At 43.5% G+C, this 17,804-nt stretch overlaps 1 protein-coding gene across 6 annotated transcripts in view; it reads right to left on the reverse strand.

Annotated features, from left to right (window-relative positions):
- Window positions 1-17,804, reverse strand: part of tanc2b (tetratricopeptide repeat, ankyrin repeat and coiled-coil containing 2b) — a 220,374-nt gene that overhangs the window by 83,957 nt on the left and 118,613 nt on the right. For all 6 annotated transcript variants that reach the window (XM_021576268.2, XM_021576266.2, XM_021576270.2 and 3 more), the window contains one exon: window positions 7,924-8,103. In XM_021576268.2, the coding sequence (XP_021431943.1) occupies window positions 7,924-8,103 (180 nt within the window). The remainder of the gene's footprint in view (window positions 1-7,923; window positions 8,104-17,804) is intronic.

Consider the following 17,804-nt stretch of genomic DNA (forward strand, 5'->3'; position numbering starts at 1 on the left):
GTACCGGTGCAGAGTCAATGTGTGGGGGCACCAGTTAGTTGAGGTAATATGTACATGTAGGTAGAGTTATTAAAGTGACTATGCATAGATGATGACAACAAAGAGTAGCAGCGGTGTAGAAGAGGGAGGACAATGCAAAGAGTCTGGGTAGCCATTTGATTAGGTGTTCAGGAGTCTTATGGATTGGGGGTAGAAGCTGTTTTTGAAGCCTCTTGGATCTAGACGTGGCGCTCCGGTACCGCTTGCCGTGTGGTAGCAGTGTGGTAGCAGTCAATTACTAGGGTGGCTGGAGTCTTTGGCAATTTTTACAGCCTTCCTCTGACACCGCCTGGTATAGAGGTCCTGGATGGCAGGGAGCTTGGCCCCAGTGATGTACTGGGCCGTTCGAACTACCCCCTGTAGTGCCTTGCTGTCGGAGGCTTGGCAGTTGCCATACCAGGCAGTGATGCAACCAGGATGCTCTCGATGTTGCAGCTGTAGACACTTTTGAGGATCTGAGGACCCATGCCAGATCTTTTCAGTCTCCTGAGGGGGACTAGGTTTTGTCATGCCCTCTTCACGACTGTCTTGGTGTGCTTGGACCATGTTAGTTTGTTGATGATGTGGACACCAAGGAACTTGAAGCTCTCAATCTGCTCCAATGCAGCCTACGACTGTTGTGTCATCGGCAAACTTAATGATGGTGTTGGTGTCGTGCCTGGCCGTGCAGTCATGAGTGAACAGGGAGTACAGGAGGGGGCTGAGCACGCACCCCTGAGGGGCCCCTGTGTTGAGGATCAGTGTGGCGGACATGGTGTTACCTACCCTTACCACCTGGCCCATCAGGAAGTTCAGGATCCAGATGCAGAGGGAGGTGTGTAGTCCCAGGGTCCTTAGCTTATTGATGAGCTTAGAGGGCACTATGGTGTTGAATGCTGAGCTGTAGTCAATGAATAGCATTCTCACATAGGTGTTCCTTTTGTCCTGGTGGGAAAGGGCAGTGTGGAGTGCAATAGAGATTGCATCATCTGTGGATCTGTTGGGGCGGTTTGCAAATTGGAGTGGGTCTAGGGTTTCTGGGATAATGGTGTTGTGAGCCATGACCAGCCTTTCAAAGCAGTTCATGGCTACAGATGTGAGTGCTACGGGTCGGTAGTCATTTAGGCAAGTTACCTTAGTATTCTTGGGCACAGGGATATGGTGGTCTGCTTAAAACATGTTGGTTTTATAGACTCGGACAAGGAGAGGTTGAAAATATCAGTGAAGACACTTGCCAGTTGGTCAGAGCATGCTCGCAGTACACATCCTGGTAATCCGTCTGGCCCAGCGACCTTGTGAATGTTGACCTGTTTAAAGGTCTTACTCCCATCGGCTGCGGAGAGCGTGATCACACAGTCTTCCGGAACAGCTGGTGCTCTCATGCATGTTCCAGTGCCATTTGCCTCAAAGCGAGCATTGAAGTAGTTTAGCTCATCTGGTAGGCTCGTGTCACTGGGCAGCATTCGGCTGTGCTTCCCTTTGTAGTCAGTAATGGTTTGCAAGCCCTGCCACACCCGACGTGCGTCAGAGCCGATGTAGTACGATTGGATCTTAGTCCTGTATTGACGCTTTGCCTGTTTGATGGTTTGTCGGAGGGCATAGTGGGATTTCTTATAAGCTTCCGGGGTTAAAGTCCCGCTCCTTGAAAGCGGCAGCTCAGTGCGGATGTTGCCTGGCTTTTGGTTGGGGTATGTACGTACAGTCACTGTGGGGACGACGTCATCGATGCACATATTGATGAATCCAATGACTGATGTGGTGTACTCCTCAATGCCATCGGAGGAATCCCGGGACATATTCCAGTCTGAGCTAGCAAAACAGTCCTGTTTAGCATCTGCTTCATCTGACCACGTTTTTATTGATCTAGTCACTGGTGCTTCCTGCTTTGATTTTTGCTTGTAAGCAGGAATCAGGAGAATATAATTTTGGTCAGATTTACCAAATGGAGGGCGAGGTAGAGCTCTGTGTGTGGAGTAAAGGTGGTCCAGAGTTTTTTTCCCCTTTGGTTGCACATTTAACAGAAATTTGGTAAAACGGATTTAAGTTTCCCTGCATTAAAGTCCCTGGCTACTAGGAGCACCACTTCTGGTTGAACATTTTCTTGTTTGCTTATGGCAGAATACAGCTCAATCAATGCTGTCTTAATGCCAGCCTCTGACTGTGGTGGTATGGAAACAGCTACGAAAAATACAGATGAAAACTCTCTAGGTAGATAGTGTGGTCTACAGCTTATCATGAGATACTCTACCTCAGGCGAGCAATAGCTCGAGACTTCCTTAGATATCTTGCACCAGCTGTTATTTACAAAAATACATAACCCGCCGCCCCATGTCTTACCAGACGTCGCTGTTCTATCCTGCAGGTCCAGAGTATAACCAGCCACCTGTATGTTTATGGTATCTTCGTTCAGCCACAACTCCGTGAAGCATAAGATATTACAGTTTTGAATGTCCCGTTAGTAGTTTAATCTTACGCGTCGGTCATCTATTTTATTCTCCAAAGATTGCACGGGCCTGTTCCCGAGAAAGCAGTATGTCGTTCGCATCAGGCTCGTCAGACTCGCTAATGGATAAAAAGGATTCTGCCAGTCCATGGTGAGTAATCGAAGTCCTGACGTCCAGAAGTTATTTTAGGTCATAAGAGATGGTACTGGCAAAATTATGTACAATATAGGTTAAAAAAAATGCAAATAAACAAACTAAAAAACACAATCAGTTGGGAACATGTAAAACTTCTGCCTTCTTCTCAGGTGCCCTTATTACTTATTAACCAACAAACAGCCAGACAGACACTTCAGCTTATTAACCAACAAACAGCCAGACAGACACTTCAGCTTATTAACCAACAAACAGCCAGACAGACACTTCAGCTTATTAACCAACAAACAGCCAGACAGACACTTCAGCTTATTAACCAACAAACAGCCAGACAGACACTTCAGCTTATTAACCAACAAACAGCCAGACAGACACTTCAGCTTATTAACCAACAAACAGCCAGACAGACACTTCAGCTTATTAACCAACAAACAGCCAGACAGACACTTCAGTTTATTAACCAACAAACTCTCAGTCAGTGATTACAAGTCATAAACCAGACTAATATATCACTGAGCGTGTGTATCGACTATTGTCAAAAAGGTCCCCTGGACAACTGCACTACACTAATTTAAGCCAGAAAACTCAGTAGGATATGAGCACGTCTTCTTGGGCATTTCATGTGTACTGCATGTGTTATCCATTTCATGTGTACTGCATGTGTTATCCATTTCATGTGTATTGCATGTGTTATCAATTTCATGTGTACTGCATGTGTTATCCATTTCATGTGTACTGCATGTGTTATCAATTTCATGTGTACTGCATGTGTTATCCATTTCATGTGTACTGCATGTGTTATCCATTTCATGTGTATTGCAAGTGTTATCCATTTCATGGGTACTGCATGTGTTATCCATTTCATGTGTACTGCATGTGTTATCAATTTCATGTGTACTGCATGTGTTATCCATTTCATGTGTATCAATTCCTCAGCCGTTCCAGACTAAACCCAGACGCACATCACAGTGGACTAGCAGCAGTGGTGGGAGAGATCAAATAACACAATAGCATAGCAGTGGAATGGAATCAATGCTGAGTGTTTGAAGCCCAAACAGACAGGTCACGACTCTAATCCCCTATAGTTAATGGATGTTGCTGTCTGCTGCCCAGTGTTCAGAACCCACCACCAGAGAGAACAGACAGGTCAGGATGTTTCTGTCTGCTGCCCAGTGTTCAGAACACACCACCAGAGACAGGTCAGGATGTTGCTGTCTGCAGCCCAGTGTTCAGAACCCACCACCAGAGAGAACAGACTGGTCAGGATGTTGCTGTCTGCTGCCCAGTGTTCAGAACCCACCACCAGAGAGAACAGACAGGTCAGGATGTTGCTGTCTGTTGCCCAGTGTTCAGAACCCACCACCAGAGAGAACAGACTGCTCTTGTGATCCTCTGGACCAAAGGCAGTGTGACATTTCCACGCCAGCCGGAGGAATTGTGGCACCATGGTTGCCTTCCGAATGACACCCTATTCCCTTTATAGCGCACTACTTTTTACCAGGGCCCATAGGGAATAGGGTGGCATTTGGGATGCAGACCATGATACCGCAGGCTCTGTAAAGGGGTATAGCCTTAGGCACCCTCTGGCAGCTCCCGCCCTCCTGCCTGCCTCTCCAATCTATTTCACAGGTTGGGTTCAGAGCAGCTGGGACCCCCTGGGTGAAACCTCCACGCAGGCAGAGAGAGCGGAGTGAGGAGAAGAGATTAAATCAGAAACTCATTGATTTCCTAAAAAGGTCAGCACTGCTTTCAGAGCATTGTCATTCTATCTGGAACAGTGAGGTTGAATAAGCCAATAAAACAGCTCTACTGCCTGCCAGCTCCCTACCAGCTCCCAGCTCCCTGAGGCCAATCAAGGCAGAGCAGGAGGGCTGGTGGTAGGGCTGAGGAGGAGAAGGGGGAGGATGCTGCTGCGGAGGGCTGGGGATAGCAGGGGAGATCTGGGGAGGGAAAGAGAGGGAAGGGGGAGCGCGGGGGAAAGCAAATGAGGACTGGGTGAGAGCTGGGGAATACTTGGTGTGCAGGGGAGGGCTGGGTAAGACTGGTGAGAGCTGGGGAGGAAAGGAGAAAGGGAGGCCCTCCATGAGGGGATCAAGGTGCATCCAGCCAGGCTGAAGACTGTGCCTGCTGCTGAAGCCTGCTGGTCCCTGCTGGGTGCTGGGAGGTGGAGAGGCTTTGATATGCATCTCAAATGGCACCTTATTGCCTGTATAGTGCACAACGAACCCTGTTCGAAAGTATTGCACTATAAAGGGAATAGGGTGCCATTTGGGATGAAGCCTGAGCCTCAGATGCCCATATTGTAACTTGGCACTGGCAGGCGGTGTAAAGGAGTGGCACTGGGTTGGATTAATTAAAGAGTGGGAAGAAGGCTGGGGTGCTCGGGACCATGCCCAATCTGGTGTTGTGGCTATGGACGCCCACATCTGACTTCGAGGCAGATTAAAAGGCAGAGAAAGACTATTTATTTCTATTTTGCAAAACACATGAACCGGTGCGTAAGCTACACTCCAGAGGTGGTACATCTTTGCACTGGCACACATGCAGCATGCTGATGCAATTGGACTCATTGTGCAGAGGTAAAATAAAACGCATGAAAGTAGCAATGCAGCAGAGTTAGCACACAGCGGAGTATCAAATTAAAAGTAATGAGGATCTCTTATTCCCATGTTACCTCCCAAAATACACCACAGCAGCAACTGCATCTGCATCACTATCAGCATCTAACTGGCATACATTAACCAGGCAAATTATGATTATATTGCATTAACAAGGCAAATTATAATTAGGATTATATTGCATTAACAAGGCAAATTGTAATTATGATTATATTGCATTAACAAGGCAAATTGTAAATCATAAATTGAATGACTGTGCATGTATACACAGTCACAGTGTTCACAACCAAACTGTGAAATAAGGACTTGCATAACAAAGAGAGAACGAGAGCCGTTTCTGTGTTATTCTGAAAACAACAACGCTCCTCTCTACGACAACAGTCATCAAGATAACAGCAAGCACAATGAAACTACCCAGAATTCCTTTTGATTCACGCAGATGAAAGTGTTAGTAAATTAGGCTGAATGTTCTACAGACACGAAAGAGGAAAGGAGAGAGGGAAGAAAAGTGGATTAAACAGACAAAGGGGGCTGTAAGCAGTGTGGAGTTGAGAGAGAGAGAGAGAGAGAGAGAGAGAGAGAGAGAGAGAGAGACGGAGACGGAGATTGGCTCGCTATGAGATGTAATTTTCAGGCCCCATTCCCTCCGATCCGACCCAAACTCTCCTGGCTCCTGTCACCAACAACAGAAAGCCTTCTCTTCCAGCAGTAGGAAGCAGCACCCCCGGTTAAGATAACAGGGCTTTTAAAAAGCCCAGTTTAGAGAAATAAATAATTCTGTATGGTGTACAAACAGAAAGTAAAGTATTCATACCCCTTGACTTATTCCACATTTTGTTGTGTTACTGCCTGAATTGAATTGAACATTTTCTCACCACCTACACACAATAACCCAGACTGAACCAGGTGTTCCTCTAGGATTTCGACCTGTTCTTAACTCCATTACGTTTATTTTTTATTCTGAAAAACTTCCCTGTCTTTAATGTTTTCAAGCATACCTAAAAAATATGCAGCCACCACTATGCTTGAAAAAGAGTGGTACTCAGTAATGTGTTGTATTGGACTTGCCCCAAACATAACACATTGAATTCAGGACAAAACGTTAATTGCTGTCATTTATTTTCAGTCTTTTTTAGTGCCTTGTTACAAACAGGATGCATGTTTTGGAATATTTGTATTCTGTACAGGCTTCCTTCTTTTCACTCTGTCAATTAGGTTAGTATTGTGAGCTAACTAAGTTGCTAAACCATCCTCAATTTTCTCCTATCACAGCCATTAAACTCTGTAACTGTTTTAAAGTCACCATTGGCCTCATGGTGACATCCCTGAGCGGTTTCCTTCCTCTCTGGCAACTGAGTTAGGAGGCCTGTATCTTTGTAATCACTGGTTATATTGAAACAAAAGGATATTCAATGTCTGTTTATTTATTTTTTGTTTTCATCTACCAATAGGTGTCCTTCTTTGCTAGGCTGAATCTGGACTTTGTGGTTGAATCTGTGTTTAAAATTCCCTACTCGACTGAGGTACCTTACAGATAATTGTATGTGTATCATGTATCATTGTATCATGTCAAACACTATTATTGCACACAGAGTAAGTCCATGCAACTTATTATGTGACTTGTAAACACATTTTTAGTCCTGAACTTATTTAGGCTTGCCATAACAAATGGGTTAAATACTTATTTACTCAAGACATTTCAGCTTTTCATTTTTTATTAATTGGTTAACATTCTGAAAACATAATATCAGTTTGATTGTGTTGTGTGAAGTATTGTGTGAAGGCCAGCGATAAAACAGCTCAATTTAATCCATTGTAAATTCAGTCTGTAACACAACAAAACGGGGAAAAACTCAAGAGTGTAAATACATTCTGAAGGCACTGTAGGAGAGGGTTAATGATACAACTAGGCTAAATCACCAGGATGAGAGTGGTAAACTGCACCCTAGTGGTGAATGTTGGACAATGCGTTTCACACCCAATCCCTTTCACTCTGTAGACACTTAAGGAATAAAACTAATTTTTCTAATTCAATTCAAGCCTGCACTGCCCAGCCACACTAGCCCATTACAGTGCAATGACTGTAGCTTTCAATGATCAAGTTACTGAGAGATAGACTGAAGAGAGAGAGTGGGAGAGATATAGACTGAGGAGAGAGCGAGCAAACGAGCGAAAGAGAGAAAGAGAGAGACTGAGGAGAAAGAGAACGAGGAGAAAGAGAGTGAGACTGAGGAGAACTAGAGAGAGATTGGGAGTGAAGCTGATTTCCGAGATGACTGTGACAGGAAATGATCAGTTAGTGGTGAGTGACAAGGTCAGACACGAGCAGGATAGGAAGATAGACAGACAACCACAGCTCATATCTGCCGTTCCTGGCATCCCAGCCTAGCTATTAGGTAAGCCTGAAGTGATTATTAGTGGGCCTTGACATGGGAGGGCTGTAGTTAATCATTTATTGAGTTCACAATGACTTGTGTTGACCGGCATCAGTGAACACTGACGTAAGCATCCAACTTCCCAGTTACCATCATGTAACTGACTTATGTATTCCCCCACACGACATTCCAACACGAATGAGTGACATTGGGCGATTGGTTATTAACCGAACGCCCAAAGGAGCAGACAACAACACAGTTTGACCTACGGGATTTCTCCTGTGGAGGTGTTGTGTATATTTCTGTGACCATTACCTGTGAGCTTCTTGATGGGCTGCAGCCGGACACTGATGGTCTGGTGTGTGAGCAGTGGGGAGGAGGGCAGGGAGCGTGAAACGCCCTCCATGATGCGGATGTGCTGCATGCCCTCGGTCATAGAGAGAGGCGGAAGGGCATAGTCGCCCTCAAAGGCACAGTCACTGTCTATACTACCACCTGCAGGAGGAAGCAGAAAAGTCAGCATCACAAGACAATAATATTAATGTTCCACACATATACTAGCTATTTCATTTAACGTCTGGCATTACAACATTTACAGTATTGTGAGTGTAGCCATAGATGTTTCAGAACAGTTATTAGCGTATTTGTTGTGCATTGTATTGCATTATGCATAACTTATAAGGTATTATACATGTGCTTCTAGTGGCATTGTAAATACTTAGCAAACCGGGAACATTCCCAGAACATTAGACAAGATTCCAATTAAGTTCTAGTTAAGGTTTTATCTAACATTAGGATGATAACATCCCTTTTTTTATGTTTTAAATGAACTATCCTTGGAATGTTCGCCGAACATTCCCCAAAAGTTTTTATTAGGTTTCCAGGTAATGTAATATCACAATGTATCAGTAATGTTTTCCCAGCAAACTAAATTGGTTCTGTGAACGTTCCTAGAACATTTGTTAGGTTGCAGAAAATGTTCTCTTAACTCAAAAACTGTCCAGTCGTGCTGATGATTATGCAATGCTTGAATAAAACATTTGCCTGATGTTACAAGAACATTCCCAGAACACGTCTGTTCTTTAAAAGGTTCCCAGAATGTTTCATTAGGTTGTGTGAACAGTCTGGTGGTAACATTGTGGGGACATCACAAAAGACATGTTCCCAAAACACAAAAACCGTCCAGTTGTGCAGATGATAATACGTTTATTTTAGGGTGCAAAAAACATTAACCTGATATTACAACAACATTACCAGAACAAATGCATGTTGTTCTTTAAAAGTTCCTCACACACTTCTTTAGGTTGTGGTAACATTGACGCAGAGGGTTAATGATCTGGCTGCATATCTGAAAAATGCCGGTCCAATCCCACATATTCTTTAACCATGTTTCTTTAATGTGGATCAGATATACTCTACTAAAAGAAAGGATGTCTTTATTTTGTCCAGATTTATAAATTCAGACTGAAATGCAGAATACAGACTAACTGTAAAAAAACGCACCCGATATAATTTCGCCTTTGAGATGCTTGATATGGTCCCCCATAAATGATGCAGAAAAATGTATCCATGCTTTTGTCACTTCTAGGTTAGACTACTGCAATGCTCTACTTTCCGGCTACCCGGATAAAGCACTAAATAAACTTCAGTTAGTGCCAAATACGGCTGCTAGAATCCTGACTAGAACCAAAAAATTTGATCATATTACTCCAGTGCTAGCCTCCCTACACTGGCTTCCTGACAAGGCAAGGGCTGATTTCAAGGTTTTACTGCTAACCTACAAAGCATTATATGGGCTTGCTCCTACCTATCTCTCTGATTTGGTCCTGCCGTACATACCTACACATACGCTACGGTCACAAGACGCAGGCCTCCTAATAGTCCCTAGAATTTCTAAGCAAACAGCTGGAGGCAGGGCTTTCTCCTATAGAGCTCCATTTTTATGGAATGGTCTGCCTACCCATGTGAAAGACGCAAACTCGGTCTCAACCTTTAAGTCTTTACTGAAGACTCATCTCTTCAGTGGGTCATATGATTGAGTGTAGTCTGGCCCAGGAGTGTGAAGGTGAACGGAAAGGCTCTGGAGCAACGAACCGCCCTTGCTGCCTCTGCCTGGCCGGTTCCCCTCTTTCCACTGGGATTCTCTGCCTCTAACCCTATTACAGGGGCTGAGTCACTGGCTTACTAGGGCTCTTTCATACCATCCCTAGCAGGGGTGCGTCACTTGAGTGGGTTGAGTCACTGATGTGATCTTCCTGTCTGGGTTGGCGCCCCCCCCTTGGGTCGTACCGTGGTGGAGATCTTTGTGGGCTATACTCTGCCTTGTCTCAGGATGGTAAGTTGGTGGTTGAAGATATCCCTCTAGTGGTGTGGGGGCTGTGCTTTGGCAAAGTGGGTGGGGTTATATCCTTCCTGTTTGGCCCTGTCCGGGGGTGTCCTCGGATGGGGCCACAGTGTCTCCTGACCCCTCCTGTCTCAGCCTCCAGTATTTATGCTGCAGTAGTTTGTGTGTCGGGGGGCTAGAGTCAGTCTGTTATATCTGGAGTACTTCTCCTGTCCTATCCGGTGTCCTGTGTGAATTTAAGTATGCTCTCTCTAATTCTCTCTTTCTTTCTCTCTCTTGGAGGACCTGAGCCCTAGGACCATGCCTCAGGACTACCTGACATGATGACTCCTTGCTGTCCCCAGTCCACCTGGCCGTGCTGCTGCTCCAGTTTCAACTGTTCTGCCTGTGATTATTATTATTTGACCATGCTGGTCATTTATGAACATTTGAACATCTTGGCCATGTTCTGTTATAATCTCCACCCGGCACAGCCAGAAGAGGACTGGCCACCTCACATAGCCTGGTTCCTCTCTAGGTTTCTTCCTAGGTTTTGGCCTTTCTAGGGAGTTTTTCCCAGCCACCGTGCTTCTACACCTGCATTGCTTGCTGTTTGGGGTTTTAGGCTGGGTTTCTGTTCAGCACTTTGAGATATCAGCTGATGTATGAAGGGCTATATCAATAAATTTGATTTGATATCTTATTTTTCATGATCTGAAAAGCAAAAGTGATCCTAGATCAGCACTTACAGTCTTGGATACCTTGTACACCTGTAAATATGAGCCTGGAAGTACGCAGAATACACAGAGGATGGGTGAAGTGATGGGGAATAACCCAGTTACCAGTATTTCATTGGGTTAGTCATGTCTAAGAATATTCAAAATTAAGCATGGAATTCCTGATTGACCATACTGCCATGAATACACACTTAGAACAGATGTGTAAAACACAACACGCTGTGTTATTTTTTAACACATCTGTGTGTCTATCTAGGGATAACGTGTTACTTTTAACACAATCAAAGTGCTGTCACATTTAACACATGATTTGTGTAAATTACTCAAGGCATCCTTTCAATATCCTATCAGATTTTGGAACCTATATAGGATTTTACTACCCTTGCCTTCTGGATGATAGCAGGGTGAACAGGCAGTGGCTCGGGTGGTTGTTGTCCTTGATGATATTTTTGTCCTTCTTGTGACATCAGGTGCTGTAGGTGTCCTGGAAGGCAGGTAGTATGCCGCCCGGTGATGCGTTGGGCAGACCGCACCACCCTCTGGAGATCCCTGCGGTGCGGGCGGTGCGGTTGCCGTACCAGGAGGTGATACAGCCCGACAGGATGCTCTCAATTGTGCATCTGTAAAGGTTTGTGAGGGTTTTAGGTGCCAAGCCAAATTTCTTCAGCCTCCTGAGGTTGAAGAGGTGCTGTTGCGCCTTCTTCACCACAATGTTTGTGTGGGTGGACCATTTCAGATCGTCAGTGATGTGTACGCTGGGGAACATGAAGCTTTCCACCTTCTCCACTGTGGCCCCGTTGATGTGGATGGGGGTGCTCCCTCTGCTGTTTCCTGAAGTCCACGATAAGCTCCTTTGTTTTGTTGACGTTGGATGAGAGGTTATTTTCCTGGCACTACACTCCCAAGCCCTCACCTCCTCCCTATTGGCTGTCTCGTCATTGTTGGTAATCAGGCCTACTACCATTGTGTCGTCTGCAAACTTTGATGATTGAGTTGAAGTTGGGTGAACAGAGTACAGGAGGGGGCTGAGCACGCATTCTTGTGGGGCCCCAGTGTTGAGGATCAATGAAGTGGAGGGGTTGTTTCCTACCTTCCCACCTGGGGGCGGCCTGTCAGGAAGTCAAGGACCCAGTTACACAGGGCGGGGTTCAGACCGTCATTTAGTTCAGTTACCTTTGCTTTCTTGGGTACAAGAAGAATGGTGGACATCTTGAAGCATGTGGGGACAGCAGACTGGGATAGGGAGAGATTGAATATGTCCGTAAACACTCCAGCCAGCTGGCCTGCGCATGCTCTGAGGACGCGACTGTGGATGCAGTTTGGGTTGGCAGGCTTAGTGAGAGTTAACACGCTTAAATGTCTTACTCACGTCGGCCACGGAGGAGAGCCCACAGTCCTTGGTAGTGGGCTGCGTTGGTGGCACTGTGTTATCCTCAAAGACGTCGGTGTTTATCCTCAAAGACGTCAGTGTTTCCGATCATATAACATTTTGTAATTAATGTTGTTGTATTGTACTCAAACTAATGACAACAAACTATAATTTAATGGGTTCTAATAAGTTTCTGATTGGGGTGACACAATCCTACAAGACTCCTTTAGGATACATTTATTTTGAATCCGTCTGTATGCATATTTCAAGACGTGGCATAAGAAGGTGCAGTGAGATACCCAATGGGTTGGACGACACTTTTCTTGTCAATCATCTTGTAAAAGCATACTTCAAAACTGGAAATCAACCAGTCATCCATCATTAACACAATGGAAAGGTCAAATGCTTTATTATCTAAATGTTGAAAGTGTGTGGGCAACCGACAGAAACAAATTGGTGCAGTTTGAGGCCATGTGGCACATGATACAGGTGTTGGAGATGGGGGTGTGAGCAGGTGGGTCTGGGCAGGGGTGACGTTGTGGATGTTTGTGTGCATCTGTATGTTGTTGTTTGTATGTGTGTTTTGTATTGTAAATAAATAACATAAGAACAGAAAAACAATAGGATCCAATCAGATTTCTTTTGAATTCCAATAGGAAAGAAAGTACTCCAATAGGATATAGGATTCTGATAGAGGTGACAAAATCTTCGAATAAGAAAACTGTAGTCCAACAGGATTCCAACAGGATTTCAACAGGATTTTGATAGAGGTAACAAAATCCTATATGATTGTGAGAATCTTGGATTCTATTGGAAAAATCGCTAATCCAAACAGGTTTTTTTAAAAGGGCAACACTTTATGTTAAAAGTAACACAACATGGATGTGTTAAAAAATGGTTGATGTTTCTTACACATTTTGTGTTGTATTCCGATTCAGTAAATGCGAAGCTTCACAACATTTTCAGATTTGAAGAAAATGGCGGAAAATATGCAGCCGAAGTTCGACGAGAGCGGATACAAATGTAAGTACAAAAAGTAAATATTCATCGCTTTAGCTAATTATGACAAATGTTAAGAAAATGTTGAGCAAGGTAATATAAAAGTAATGACTTGTCAAGTAAGTTAAATGAAACGTTATGTTGGCTGACAATTTGTTAGCAACGCTAGCCTTACAAACCGCATAGCATACATGTACCAGTATGTTAGCTAGCTAGCGAACATCAGTTGGCTACTTATAGATCAAACTTGCCAGTATATTAACTATACTGAACATAAATATAAACACAACGTGTAAAGTGTTGGTTCCATGTTTCATGAGCTGAAATAAAAGATCACAGAAATTTCCCATATACACAAAAAGCATATTTCTCTCAGATTTTGTGCACACATTTGCATTTCTCCTTTGCCAAGATAATCCATCCACCTGACAGGTGTGGCATATCAAGAAGCTGATTAAACATCATTATCATTACACAGGTGCACCTTGTGGTGGGGAAAATAAAAGGCCACTCTAAAATGTGCTGTTTTGTCACACAACACAATGCCACAGATGTCTCAACTTTTGAAGGAGCATGCAAATAGCATGCTACCTGCAGGAATGTCCATCAGAGCTGTTGTGAGAGAATTGAATGTTCATTTATCTATCATAAGCTGCCTCCAATGTCGTTTTAGAGAATTTGGCAGTACGTCCAACCGGCCCCACAACAGCAGAACACGTGTAACTAGCCCAGGACCTCCACATCCAGCTTCTTTAACTGTGGGATTGTCTGAGACCAGTCAAACGGACAGCTGAGTAAACTGAGGAGTATTTCTGTCTGTAATAAAGCCTTTTTGTGGGGAAAAACTAATTCTGATTGGCTGGGCCTGGCTCCCCAGTGGCTAGGCCTATGCCCTCCGAGGCCCACCCATGGCTGTGCCCCTGCCCAGTCAGGTGAAAACCATAGATTAGGGTCTAATGAATTTATTTAAATTGACTGGTTTCCTTATATGAACTGTAACTCAGTAAAACCTTTGACATTTTTGCCTGTTGTGTTTATATTGTTGTTCAGTGTGAATGCTATCTAACTAACTACCCAACATGAGGCTTATATGCGGTTGGTAGCTAATGGTTTTAAACCTGATTTATGTCACGTTAACTTGCCACAGGTTTATCTAAAAAGGGTGTCTATTTACATCATAAGGACTGAAGTTGATCACCTGGCATGCTAGAAACTAATTCCGGTTCACAGGAAAGAGGCATGCGGCCTTGAAGGGGTTTGAGTAAGAAGCTGAATTGCTGGGAACATTACCTAACATTAACAATCACTAGACTGTTAAGTTACTGCAGCTTATATGATCTGGCTCATTTACATTCATGATGCAATACATCCTTGGGAGCGAGTGATAACGTTACAGGTTGGCAGGAAATTTGGGGGGACAAAAAATACAAGTTTTGTGCTGGCATCAATTCACCTTTCAATTGGTTACTAATGCCTGGGTGTATTTTATCTGTATTTGCCAACTGATAGTTAGTAACTGTAATATATTACTGTGCTTTGCCTAGGGCATTTGTGCAAGTGTACTGTCAGAAGGGGAAGGACAAAGATAAAAGTATTTATTTTCTGTATACAGTAGACATCTAAAATGTCTCAATATCTTCACAATGTCCAGGTTGTATGGTGAGTATGGTGAGTCCAGCTAACTGGTTTCTTTTAGGATTTGAAGTGTCCCCAAACTGGGGTGAGTACAGAGGGAGGGGAGAGCACCTGATGGCCCAATTCACATAAGGCCCGCTATTACACCGCCTGTTGTCATTGCCTCATCCAGCCAGAAGGTAGTGGTGTTTTCAGGAAAAGTTCAGGAACCGAGAGAGAGAGAGGGAGAAAAAGATAGAACTCCCAAGAGGAGGAGAGAGCCAGAGTGGGTCACACTACTCAGAGAGATGCAGGACATAGATCAAAAGAGAGAGGCCGGCCAGCACTCATGATGAAAAGAGAGAAAGATGCAATAAAAAGAGAGAAGAGAGACAAGGAAAACAGAGAGTTGAGGAGGACCGCAAGAGGGAGAAGATAGAGGAGGAGTACAAGAAGAAGGAGAAGAGAGAGGAGGAGTACAGGAGGATGATGGATGAGGAGAATAGGCGTAGGGACAACGAGAATTGATGTGGAGAAGATGAGAATAGACGGAGAGACGAGGACAATAGACAGAGGAAGGCTGGACTGTTGAGGGTTTGGAGGATTTTAATGACAAAAAGTAATGTTTTTATTTGCCAGTGCCTAGTTCCAATAGAGTTGCCAATATATCAGGCATTGTTTGAGTTCCAGATCTGGTTCCAATGCCAAATGTTTTCTTTCAAACTATTTGAGCACTTGATTGAGCCTGCCTATAAATGCCAGTGCTAATATAAAAATACATGTGTTTTGTTTAGTTTTTTATTTTATTAAATTATTTTTAAAAGTTACATTAAGTGGAAGGCCACACAGCTTTTATTATAGAACATTGTATTAACAACAAAACCATACGTTTTATGCCATGAAGCTCTTAAACGAGAATAGAAAATCTTTCAAATATGAAAACTGGTAATACTTTAAAAAACAGAACAGTAAGTTATGTCAAATGTGAACACGAGTGATATTGATTGATTTAAGAATCAACAATTAAGTTTCAAAAAACAAGTTGTGCGGGGGTGAGGATCTCATGGGTTGTTTTCTACTGGTGGGGAATTGCAGTAGTTGTGGTGACCTGGGATGGGGTTAGCAGGTGCTGCAACATTGCCCACTCCTGATGATCAAATCAAATGAAATTGCATTTGTCACATGAGCCGAACACAACAGGTGTAGACCTTAAAGTGAAATACTTACTTACAAGCCCTTAACCAACAATACAATTTGAAGAAATATTTGTGTTTAGTATCTACAAAAATAAACTGAAGTAAAAAAAATATGAAAAAAAATTATTTTTTTTAATTAAAGAGAAACAATAAAAAAAACAGTAACGAGGCTATATACAGGGGGAACTGGTACAGAGTCAATGTGCCGGGGCACAGGTTTTTTGTTCGTTTTTAAAAATTGTTTTAAAAATTATTTTGGACTTAATGTTGCCGCTACCATCTCTTATGACCGAAAATAACTTTTGGACATCAGGACTGCAATTACTCACCACGGACTGGCAGAATCCTTTTCTACATTTAATGAGTCTGACGAGCACAACGCGAACAATATACTGCTTTCTCGGGAACAGGCCAAGATCCCTGTGAATTGCATGAGGAGGAGGCTGAGAAAAAGGCGCCAGACGGCGGGCTGCCATCTGAGAATTCATAGGCAATCGAATAAACCCCCACTTCCTTCCATTCTGGTAGTAAACGTGCAATCTTTGGAGAATAAAATCAATGACCTACACGCAAGATTAAACTACCAACACGACATTCAAAACTATAATATCTTATGCTTCATTGAGTCGTGGCTGAACGAAGACACTATCAACATACAGCTGGCTGGTAATGCTCTGAACCGGCAGGATAGAACAGCGACGTCTGGTAAGACATGTATTTTTGTAATTAACAGCTGGTGCACGATATCTAAGGAAGTCTCAAGCTATTGCTCGCCTGAGGTAGAGTATCTCATGATAAGCTGTAGACCACACGATCTACCGAGAAAGTTTTCATCTGTATTTTTCATAGCTGTTTACATACCACCACAGTAGGAGGCTGGCACTAAGACAGCATTGAATAAGCTGTATTCCGCCATAAGAAAATAAGAAAACGCTCACCCAGAGGAGGCGCTCCAAGTAGCCAGGGACGTTAATGCAGGGAAACTTAAATCAGTTTTACAAAATTTCTATCAGCATGTTAAATGTGCAACCAGAGGGAAAAAAAACTGTAGACAGCCTTCACTCCACACACAGAGACGCATACAAAGCTCTACCTTGCCCTCCATTTGGCAAATTTGATCGTAACTCCACCATCCTGATTCCTGTTACAAGCAAAAATTCAAGCAGGAAGCACCAGTGACTAGATCAATAAAAACGTGGTCAAATGAAGCAGATGCTAAGCTACAGGACTGTATTGCTAGCACAGAATGGAATATGTTCCGGGATTCCTCCGATGGCATTGATGAGTACACCACATCAGTCATTGGCTTCATCAATAAGTGCATTGATGACGTCATCCCCACAGTGACCGCATGTACAGTTGAAGTCGGAAGTTTACATACACTTAGGTTGGAGTCATTAAAACTTGTTTTTCAACCACTCCACAAATTTCTTGTTAACAAACTATAGTTTTGGCAAGTCGGTTAGGACATCTACTTTGTGCATGACACAAGTACATTTTCCAACAATTGTTTACAGACAGATTATTTCACTTATAATACACTGTATCACAATTCCAGTGGGTCAGAAGTTTACATACAGTAAGTTGACTATGCCTTTAAACAGCCTGGAAAATTCCAGAAAATGATGTAATTGGCTTTAGAAGCTTGTGATAGGCTAATTGACATCATTTGAGTCAATTGGAGGTGTATCTGTGGATGTATTTCAAGGCCTACCTACAAACTCAGTGCCTCTTTGCTTGACATCATAGGAAATCAAAAGAAATCAGCCAAGACCTCAGAAAACAATTTGTAGAGCTCCACAAGTCTGGTTCATCATTGGGAGCAATTTCCAAACGCCTGAAGGTACCACGTTCATCTGTACAAACATCTGTACAAACAATAGTACGCAAGTATAAACACCATAAGACCACGCAGCCGTTATACCGCTCAGGAAGGAGATGCGTTCTGTCTCCTAGAG

Source organism: Oncorhynchus mykiss, chromosome 20, assembly GCF_013265735.2.
Source record: "Oncorhynchus mykiss isolate Arlee chromosome 20, USDA_OmykA_1.1, whole genome shotgun sequence".
NCBI classification, from domain to species: domain Eukaryota; kingdom Metazoa; phylum Chordata; class Actinopteri; order Salmoniformes; family Salmonidae; genus Oncorhynchus; species Oncorhynchus mykiss.